Below are 11,279 nucleotides of genomic sequence, written 5' to 3'. Positions count from 1 at the left end.
GGCAAGAACAGCTCAAATAAGCAAAGAGAAACGACAGTCAATCATTACTTTAAGACATGAAGGTCAGTCAATACGGAACATTTCAAGAACTTTGAAAGTTTCTTCAAGTGCAGTCGCAAAAACCATCAAGTGCTATGATGAAACTGGCTCTCATGAGGACCGCCACAAGAAAGGAAGACCCAGAGTTACCTCTGCTGCAGAAGATAAGTTCATTAAAGTTATCCGTCTCACAAATTGCAGCCCAGATAAATGCATCACAGAGTTCAAGTAACAGACACATCTCAACATTAACTGTTCAGAGGAGACTGCGTGAATCAGGCCTTCATGGTCGAATTGCTGCAAATAAACCACTACTAAAGGACACCAATAAGAAGAAGAGACTTGCTTGGGCCAAGAAACACGTGCAATGGACATTAGACAGGTGGAAATCTGTCCTTTGGTCTGATGAATCCAAATTGGAGATTTTTGGTTCCACCCACCGTGTCTTTGCGAGACGCAGAGTAGGTGAACGGATCATCTCTGCATGTGTGGTTCCCACCGTGTAGCATGGAGTAGGAGGTGTTATGGTGTGGGGGTGCTTTGCTGGTGACACTGTCAGTGATTTATTTAGAATTCAAGGCACACTTAACCAGCATGGCTACCACAGCATTCTGCAGTGATACACCATCCCCTCTGGCCTGTTTTTCAACAGGACAATGACCCAACACATTTCCAGGATGTGTAAGGGCTATTTGACCAATAAGGAGAGTGATGGAGTGCTGCATCAAATGACCTGGCCTCCACAATACCTCAACCTCAACCCAATTGAGATGGTTTTGGATGAGTTGGACCGCAGGGTGAAGGATAAATAGCAAACAAGTGCTCAGCATATGTGGGAAGTCCTTCAAGACTGTTGGAAAAGCATTCCAGGTGAAGCTGGTTGAGAGAATGCCAAGAGTGTGCAAAGCTGTCATCAAGGCAAAGTGTGGCTACTTTGACGAATATCAAATATATTTAGATTTTATTCAACACTTTTATGGTAACTACATGATTCCATGTGTTATTTCATAGTTTTGATGTCTTCACTATTATTCTACAATGTAGAAAATAGTAAAAATAAAGAAAAACAAAACCCTTGAATGAGTAGGTGTGTCCAAACTTTTGACTGGTACTATAAATATAAATGCAGGAAAAATATAAACACCCTCTCACTGTCAAGTGCATATATTTTCAGCAAACTTAACATGTGTAAATATTTGTATGAACATAACAAGATTCAACAACTGAGACATAAACGGAACAAGTTCCACAGACATGTGACTAACAGAAATGGAATAATGTGTCCCTGAACAGAAGGGGGGTCAAAATCAAAAGTAACAGTCAGTATCTGGTGTATCTGGCCACCAGCTGCATTACGTACTGCAGTGCATTTCCTCCTCATGGACTGCACCAGATTTGCCAGTTCTTGCTGTGAGATGTTACCCCACTCTTCCACCAAAGCACCTGCAAGTTCCCAGACATTTCTGGGGGGAATTGCACTAGCCCTCAGCCTCCGATCCAACAGGTCCCAGACGTGCTCAATGAGATTGAGATCCGTTCTCTTCACTGGCCATGGTAGAACACTGATATTCCTGTCTTGCGGGAAATCATGCACAGAACGAGCATTATGGCTGGTGGCGTTGTCATGCTGAAGGGTCACGTCAGGATGAGCCTGCAGGAAGGGTACCACATGAGGGAGGAGGATGTCTTCCCTGTAACGCACAGTGTTGAGATTGCCTGCAATGGCAACAAGCTCAGTCCGATGATGCTGTGACACACCACCCCAGACCATGACGGACCCTCCACCTCCAAATCGATCCCGCACCAGAGTACAGGCCTCAATGTAACGCTCATTCCTTCGACAATAAACGCAAATCCGACCATCACCCCTGGTGAGACAAAACTGTGACTCGTCAGTGAAGAGCACTTTTTGCCAGTCCTGTCTGGTCCAGCGACGGTGGGTTTGTGCTCATAGACAACGTTGTTGCCGGTGATGTCTGATGAGGACCTGCCTTACATCAGGCCTACAAGCCCTCAGTTCAGCCTCTCTCAGCCTATTGCGGACAGTCTGAGCACTGATAGAGGGATTGCGCGTTCCTGGTGTAACTCGGGCAGTTGTTGTTGCCATCCTGTACCTGTCCCACAGGTGTGATGTTCGGATGTACCGATCCTGTGCAGGTGTTGGTACACGTGGTCTGCCACTGCAAGGACAATCAGCTGTCCGTCCTGTCTCCCTGTAGGGCTATCTTAGGCGTCTCACAGTACGGACATTGCAATTTATTGCCCTGGCAACATCTGCAGTTCTCATGCCTCCTTGCAGCATGCCTAAGGCACGTCCACGCAGATGAGCAGGGACCCTGGGCATCTTTCTTTTGGTGTTATTCAGAGTCAGTAGAAAGGCCTTTTTAATTTTTCATAACTGTGACCTTAATTGACCAACCGTCTGTAAGCTGTTAGTGTCTTAACAACCGTTCCACAGGTGCATGTTCATTAATTGTTTATGGTTCATTGAACAAGCATGGGAAACTATGTTTACACCCTTTACAATGAAGATCTGTGAAGTTATTTGGATTTTTACTAATTATCTTTGAAAGAATCCTGAAAAAGGGACGTTTCTTTTTTTTGCTGAGTTTATATATACAGTGGGGAGAACAAGTATTTGATACACTGCCGATTTTGCAGGTTTTACTACTTACAAAGCATGTAGAGGTCTGTAATTTTTATCATAGGTACACTTCAACTGTGAGAGACGGAATCTAAAACAAAAATCCAGAAAATCACATTGTATGATTTTTAAGTAATTAATTTGCATTTTATTGCATGACATAAGTATTTGATACATCAGAAAAGCAGAACTTCATATTTGGTACAGAAACCTTTGTTTGCAATTACAGAGATCATACGTTTCCTGTAGTTCTTGACCAGGTTTGCACACACTGCAGCAGGGTTTTTTGGCCCACTCCTCCATACAGACCTTCTCCAGATCCTTTAGGTTTCGGGGCTGTCGCTGGGCAATACGGACTTTCAGCTCCCTCCAAAGATTTTCTATTGGGTTCAGGTCTGGAGACTGGCTAGGCCACGCCACTCCAGGACTCTCGAGATGCTTCTTACGGAGCAACTCCTTAGTTGCCCTGGCTGTATGTTTCGGGTCGTTGTCATGCTGGAAGACCCAGTCACGACCCATCTTCAATGCTCTTACTGAGGGAAGGAGGTTGTTGGCCAAGATCTCGCGATACATGGCCCCATCCATCCTGCCCTCAATACGGTGCAGTCGTCCTGTCCCCTTTGCAGAAAAGCATCCCCAGAGAATGATGTTTCTACCTCCATGCTTCACGGTTGGGATGGTGTTCTTGGGGTTGTACTCATCCTTCCTCTTCCTCCAAACAGGGCGAGTGGAGTTTAGACCAAAAAGCTCTATTTTTGTCTCATCAGACCACATGACCTTCTCCCATTCCTCCTCTGGATCATCCAGATGGTCATTGGCAAACTTCAGACGGGCCTGGACATGCGCTGGCTTGAGCAGGGGGACCTTGCATGCGCTGCAGGATTTTAATCCATGATGGCGTAGTGTGTTACTAATGGTTTTCTTTGAGACTGTGGTCCCAGCTCTCTTCAGGTCATTGACCAGGTCCTGCCGTGTAGTTCTGGGCTGATCCCTCACCTTCCTCATGATCATTGATGCCCCACGAGGTGAGATCTTGCATGGAGCCCCAGACCGAGGGTGATTGACCGTCATCTTGAACTTCCATCTTCTAATAATTGCGCCAACAGTTGTTGCCTTCTCACCAAGCTGCTTGCCTATTGTCCTGTAGCCCATCCCAGCCTTGTGCAGGTCTACAATTTTATCCCTGATGTCCTTACACAGCTCTCTGGTCTTGGCCATTGTGGAGAGGTTGGAGTCTATTTGATTGAGTGTGTGGACAGGTGTCTTTTATACAGGTATTGAGTTCAAACAGGTGCAGTTAATACAGGTAATGAGTGGAGAACAGGAGGGCTTCTTAAAGAAAAACTAACAGGTCTGTGAGAGCCGGAATTCTTACTGGTTGGTAGGTGATCAAATACTTACGTCAGGGGTGTCAAACATACGGCCCGCGGGCCGGAACCGGCCCCCAAGGAGGTTCGATCAGGCCCGCAGGATAATTTGAAAGTGGAAAAAATGCATAAAAGACATGGAATTAATATTTTTAATTCGCTGCAATTCATGGATTATCCGCTAAGGGGCGCACTCTTTCCATCAGAGTAGAAGACAAGCCGCATCACTGAGACAGACTGAAAACAGCAGACGGTATCAATGCGCCATCTGCTGCTTGTTACGACGTTGTTAATACCTTGGTCTCTACCTCTCCGCTACACCCTCATTAGCCAAAATGTCGTTATCCAAACGGAGAAAAGTAGATAAGGAGTGTAGAATTTTCAAAGAAAAATGGACCACGTCCTATTTATTTACAGAGATGCACGGAAAACCTTCGTGCTTGGTGTGTTTGCAACAAGTTTCGGTATTGAAGGAATATAATATTCGACGCCACTACGAGACTCATCACAGCGAAAAATATGACGGCTTGCAAGGACAACTGAGAAGAGATAAGATTAACGAATTGCTGGCGGGTCTGAGGAAACAGCAGTCAACTTTCATCCAGAGCCGAGAAGTCAGTGAAGCAGATTTTATCAGTATCTACTACCAGGGTACCCCAAATTAACAGCCCTGGCTGCTAAAATTTTGTGCATGTTTGGGACAACCTACCTTTGTGAACAAATTTTCTCAGTGATGAATATCAATAAAACAAAAATGCGTTCAAGGCTCACAAACAAGCACTTAAATGACATTCTGAAAGTGACAGCTAGTCAGGACATGACACCTGGTGTTGATGCACTTGTACAGGCCAAAAGATGCCAAGTTTCAGGAACAAATACAAGTCCAGACTAGACTAACACCTTTAAAATGCTGCCTTAGATACTGTTTGCATTGAAAGAATACAACTCTGTGAAGATGAATCCTTACTGTGGTGATTTAAAAAATGTGCACTTTAATGTCCGGCCCACTTGACATCTCCCTAGGCCGTATGTGGCCCACGATGCGAAATGAGTTTGACACCCCTGACTTATGTCATGCAATAAAATGCAAATTAATTACTTAAAAATCATACAATGTGATTTTCTGGATTTTTGTTTTAGATTCCGTCTCTCACAGTTGAAGTGTACCTATGATAAAAATTACAGACCTCTACATGCTTTGTAAGTAGGAAAACCTGCAAAATCAGCAGTGTATCAAATACTTGTTCTCCCCACTGTATATATATATAGTTTTTAAGAAACTACATTTCTGTAAGAATTATTGTACATAAATGCAACATTACTGTCATCCATTAGGAAGCAAAAAAATATCACATAATTATAAATGAAAGATCATTATCTGTAATCCAATATTGAAAAGCATCCCATAAAGGTTTTCATTAACTTCTTATGGTGATAAAGGAAAATAAAGGTATCTGGTTCTTATTATGACTATAGAAATCCTAATGAAATCTTGTAACAAATATTTCCTTTTCAAAGGTGAAAGGAAACACAGAAGTAATCAAATTTATTAAGAATTTGATGTTGCATTTTTTTAAAATCTAAGAATTGACATCCATATATAAACAATGAAAACATCTGTGGTACTGCAGTAGAATATGTCAACATTCCTTTGATTAAAAAAAGCATTGCTTGTGGAATTGCCTTAACTACTGTAGAGTATTGCCTGTTGGTGCAAACAAGATAATACTTTGAATTAAATTGTTATACAATAGAACATTGCCACAATCATCCTTTAAATGTTGGTAGACCAGATGCAGTGCCTTCAGCAAGTATTCACACCCCTTTACTTTTTTCACATTTTGATTAAATTGAGATTTGTTTTTGTCACCGGCCTACACACAATAAATACCCCATGTCAAAGTGGACATTTTAACAAATTATTTCAAAATGAAAAGCTGAAATGTCTTGAGTCAATAAGTATTCATCCCCTTTGTTATGACAAGCCTAAATAAGTTCAGGAGTAAAAATGTGCTTATCAAGTCACATAATAAGTTTCATGGACTCACTATGTGATCAATAATAGTGTTTAACATGATTTAGGAACGACTACCTTATCTCTTTACCCCTCACATACAATTATCTGTAAGGTCCCTCAGTCAAGCAGTGAATATCAAACACAGATTCAATCACAAAGACCAGGGAGGTTTTCCAATGCCTCGCAAAGAAGGGAACCTATTGGTAGATGGGTAAAAAAAAGCAGATATTGAATATCCCTTTGACCATGGTGAAGTTATTAATTACACTGTGGATGGTGTATCAATTAATTGGATCAAAGTCAATTGCATTCAGTCCACCTTCCTCAGTAGACTTTACAATATCTAATTTTCTTAAATAATTATGTTTATTTTTCCATATAAAGTTGAAATTGGCTTGGTTAAAGCTTGAAAGTTTAAACACAGAGTTTGTTGTCCTGTCTTTTGTTTGAACCTTCCACATCCAAGAATTGTTTGCCCACCCTTGAGCCCCTGGGAATACATGTGAATTCAAATACTAGGATTGTTCTACTGCCGCCAGATGGCACTATTATTCCTTATGTCGATTGATGACAAACGATGGCAGCTGGGCTAATACTAGGAAAGCTATTTTGATAAAGAATCATGTCCAAACTAACATTGCAGAAAACAAGGTAAATCAAAACATTATAAGGTCATGTTTGATGGTAATTTGTTGGTTGTTGTTGGACAACATGGTTGATTCAGCCAGGCTGAAAATAACTTAAGAGAATGAAATGAAATACTGGCAAAATCTCCCACCTTCCCAATGAATAGTGGAACTATACTGCTCTCTGCTGCATTTAACCTACAACATTTATGATACTACCCAGCCATGCCTTTAACCAACTCACTCCTTTGTATCAATAATGTTTTAATAGGTAAGAGATGCTGAAATGGGCACTTTGTCTTATTCATATACAGTTGGAAACTTCACCTTATTGTGGGCATTTTCCTTGTTCCTGGATTAAAAGTGCACCCACAGGGGTTGGGTTAAATGCGGAAGACTTGTTGTGGTTGAATGCATTCAATGGTGTAACTGACTAAGTATCTCCTTTCCTTCCTTCCTTCCTTGTAACTTGATTCTGGACAATGCTCTGATTTACTAGTTGAATTTAGCACCTAACATGCCTTGGAACCAGTAGTGGACACTGGTTACAGGATGATAGTGACTGTGCTGAAACTTCCATAATTGAAATGACACTCCACTACACAACAATGAGAATTAAACTATTTTAACACAGGCACAGAAGTTCAGTGAGGACCACTTGAGAGTGGCATATGATCCCCTCCTTGCTCCATTATTCCAATGTTTACCTCACCATACTGGCTCTGTTCTGCTTCAAGCTCTTGATCAAGATAAGCCTCAACTGCCTCTCCTACTTTTACATCATCAGAGGAGGTGGCCAGGATATCTGCAGAGTTCTATGATTTTGGTCAAGGACACAGTGAGTACCCACATCTCTCTACTGTATTAGTCTATTGTCACAATAAAAAAAAAATCTGAATAATGATTATTTATAATTTGGCTACTGTGAACAATGCATATACTCACTTTGTTGACCTGAACATGCAAAGTAGCTGAAACATAACTGTGTATACGGTACATACCAGTCAGGCTCATTTCTACCCTAAACTATTAATAGAACGGCCCACCCCCCCTTGCCCTAGTTTTCATTCCTGACTGACTGTGGTCTGTAGGCAGACTTGCAGACCAAAACAGCACTTAAGCTTCCCAGTGTCAGTGACAGACAGTGTGCCAACATGCTTGGCGCATGGAAAGGGAGCACCAATGCAACAAACAGCAACACAAAATCAAATCTTGTTGTGCGTTATTAAAGGTCAGTGATGTAGTTCACACTAGTTTTCCCAGAACATGTTTTGTTTCTGATTTACATCAAGTAGGTTAGGCTAGTTCAAGAGAAAATAGATTTGACGGCTATTGCCAATTGGCTCACCCTCAATTGGACTACATGGATCCTTAGTACACTACTTTATATGACGTGAAATAGAATAGAAGTTTCAATAGTGTCATAGATCAGTGATATGGAGAAAGGTAACAATGATGATGCAGTCTGGAACGCATCTGGTGCTATTCTGGATATTGACCCAGGTGTGTGTGCCCTGTGAAATGGAATCATTCATCAAAACGGTGAGACGGTGAGCTGTTGTGGGTGACAAGCATTTGTGTTTGCTGCAGGGTCCTGGGCAGACCGCTCACCCTTACATGATGCTGCATGCCAAGGTCGTCTCTTAGCTCTGAGGAATCTCATTTTACAGGTGAGCCAAAGCTAATCCAATTCAGTGTGCACCCACTGCTTACCTTCTGCAATGTACTATGGTGGTGTTCTGCTGCTCCCACAGGGCCACAATGTAAATGTAGTCACTATAGACCATGTGAGTCCTCTGCACGAGACCTGCCTTGGAGACCATGTAGCATGTGCCAGAGCTCTGATCGCTGCAGGAGCCAATGTGAGTCAATGGAGAAGATCCGTTAATAATCAAGAATACCTTCTTTCTTTCTTTTTTCTTTCTTTTTTTTTTTTTTTACATGAGGCAATAATAATTTGTACTAAATAATAAATGTAAGAAATGGTTTAATAAGCTTTTGTAAAATACATCTTGTTCTCTGTTATTTGTTATTTTTTCTCTGCCCCAAAATGGTGCTGTGTTATTCAGCTGAGCGGTCAGCGTTAACATGAGACTCTGTGCAGGTGAACATCACCACCATTGATGGGGTGACTCCTCTTTTCAACGCGTGCTCAGTGGGCAGTGTATCATGTGCAGAGGTCCTCCTGGAGAACGGGGCCAAACCCCAGGCTCTGGTATTTCAGCCCTCGCCCATTCACCAAGCCAGCAGTAAAGGTATGCTCAGTACCCTTATCACTCCAACATCCTTATCTTAATTAATCTAGTATGAACCCAATGATGTATATAAACACTGGATGAATGACAAGGGCTGCTGTATTGAAGCCAATGCATGTATTAATGTCTAAATTAGTTTATTCTATTACAGACACTTAATGCATACTTTTAAATTATATTATGTGAGCTAAACATATATATATATTTGAAAAAAATATATAAACATTTTCATTTTTTTTGTGAGTACTAATGTTACTGTCCCCACTACAAAAGAAATACTTAAATACATGTTATCTTGTCCTTGAAACATTTAATTGAAATACTGTTGAATTCCATTTATTCCTATGAGGTGTACCAATATGGCGGCCGGTGGATTTAAAGCCTCTCATTGGCTAATACTTAGCATCAGCAATCTATGGTTTATATACATCATTGGTATGAACCTTGAAGTGTACTTCACTGACCATTTGGGCTGTATGCTAACTTGGGATTGAGGCAAATACATAAAACTTAAAAATCTGAATCAAAATATCACAAATCAGAGTACAGTTTGAGATACACAAACATAATTCAAGTCAGAGTAGGTCCCATGATGCTTAGAGTAATCCTCATATTCCGGGTACAGAAATAATTAGCTAAAACGCCCACCGCAGTAATTGGAAAGCTGACAGTAATGACTTCCATGTATGTGCCTACGGTCGGTAGGCAGCAGTGGGTGTGTGGAGACTCTAATCAGATGGGGAGCCGACGTGGACTTTGACATTCCTCACCTGGGAACGCCCCTCTACACCGCCTGTGTCTCTCAGGAGATAGAGTGTGTCCAGAGGCTGCTGAGGGAAGGTGAGGCACATGTACATCTGCTCTGCCAAATCACCATAGCCAGGTATGATGAGAGGAGAACTAGTGGTAAGATTATTACTGTCTCCCCAAGTTTTGAAATGTATTGTACCTGTATAGCACTCTCACTATGGCCACATCCACCACTAATGCTGTAGTAGCTTGGTCTTGGTGGGATAGCTCAGAGCAACTGCCCATTTCTACACCACTAATATGTTTAACCCACCTGGATAAGTCTAAATCCATCATGTTATGACATCGATAAAGTACTTCTTTCCTGTAACTGAATGACATAGGACTATTAAATGTGTGTTATATCCATACCTTGGTTTACGCCTCCACACAGGAGCAAATGTACAGAAAGGTAGATATATGGAGTCTCCCTTACACGCTGCCGCTGAGAAGGACTGCACTGCCATTGTTAAGCTGTTGTTGGACTTTGGGGCAGATATCCATGCCAGGAACATCGAGTTCCAGAGACCTGTGGAGGCTGCTCCCCCAAGCAGCCTGACAGAGCAGTTTCTACTGGTCTATGAGGGTAAGTTCTATAGGCCTATTCACAGTCATCCTTAGAAATCAGTGAATTCCTATAGCCAAAGTATCGTAGTGTTATTGGTTTATTACCCAAGTCAAACTAGCTGTCCATTATATGTTTAAAACTAAACCATCATTGTCTGGAATAGAATAGAATATCACTTGTTCAAGCAATAGCAAACTAGCCGTGCTGTAGTGGATTTGGTTGAATAGCATGATATGTTTTCCCTTCTCCCTTCCACCTTTCTGCAGCCACGCCCCAACCATTAAGTCAGCTGTGTCGACAGCGTATCCGTGACCGTGTGGGCCGTGACAGGTTTCACCTCATCAACCATCTTCCCCTTCCCAACCCCCTCAGGAACTACCTCCAGTACAGATGATGAGCATAGAACTTCACAATCTCAAAGGCTGTGGTGGTGGTGGCATCTTCCTGGTGTCAGTCATTCATGTGAACTCAACAGCCTGCAAGGATAGAAGGAGCACTACTTGCACTTGAAGCAATGAAATACATACTTGATTTAGCCTATACCTGATTTTAGTATGGTTCACAAGAAACTGCTAAAATTTGGGGTTGGAGCAATGACCAGCACTCATGGTTTGCTATGAACATTTTCAAGGGAGAGTTTCGTTTAAATCCAGAGCTGGACTGTTTAAAGGCACTTAGAAAATGTGTTCCTCATCAATATATTGCAGCAGGTTTATAAATTAATCTGTGGCTGGCTCATATGCACATACAATAACACAATTTAAAGTGCTTTCATATTATGGAAAATACATTTAATTTGGATTGTTATATTAACATGGTTTATCACCTTGTTATGTATTTTAGATTAGACTTGTGCATCTGCAAAACTTGAAATTCACCAAAATCCTTACCATTATCATTGAGAACACTTCACTCCTACATTCATATCCTCCAAAAATATAGAAATAAACTTGCTTGCTTGATGTGTTTTATTA

The 11,279-nt window shown here is 41.6% G+C and overlaps 1 protein-coding gene across 1 annotated transcript; it reads left to right on the top strand.

Moving 5' to 3' along the window:
• Nucleotides 1-7,351: 7,351 nt before the first annotated feature.
• asb5a (ankyrin repeat and SOCS box containing 5a) lies at nt 7,352-11,267 on the top strand. The gene is given in 8 exon segments (XM_071399010.1): nt 7,352-7,483; nt 7,485-7,531; nt 8,284-8,363; nt 8,448-8,555; nt 8,798-8,948; nt 9,654-9,788; nt 10,132-10,323; nt 10,572-11,267. Coding segments are annotated over 8 exon segments (960 nt in total). The 5' UTR covers nt 7,352-7,364; the 3' UTR covers nt 10,700-11,267.
• The last annotated feature ends 12 nt before the right edge of the window (nt 11,268-11,279 follow it).

Source organism: Salvelinus alpinus, chromosome 4, assembly GCF_045679555.1.
Source record: "Salvelinus alpinus chromosome 4, SLU_Salpinus.1, whole genome shotgun sequence".
Taxonomy (NCBI): Eukaryota; Metazoa; Chordata; class Actinopteri; order Salmoniformes; family Salmonidae; genus Salvelinus; species Salvelinus alpinus.
The sequence above is the reverse complement of the archived record's forward strand: the minus strand, read 5'-3'. Positions and strand labels throughout refer to the sequence as shown.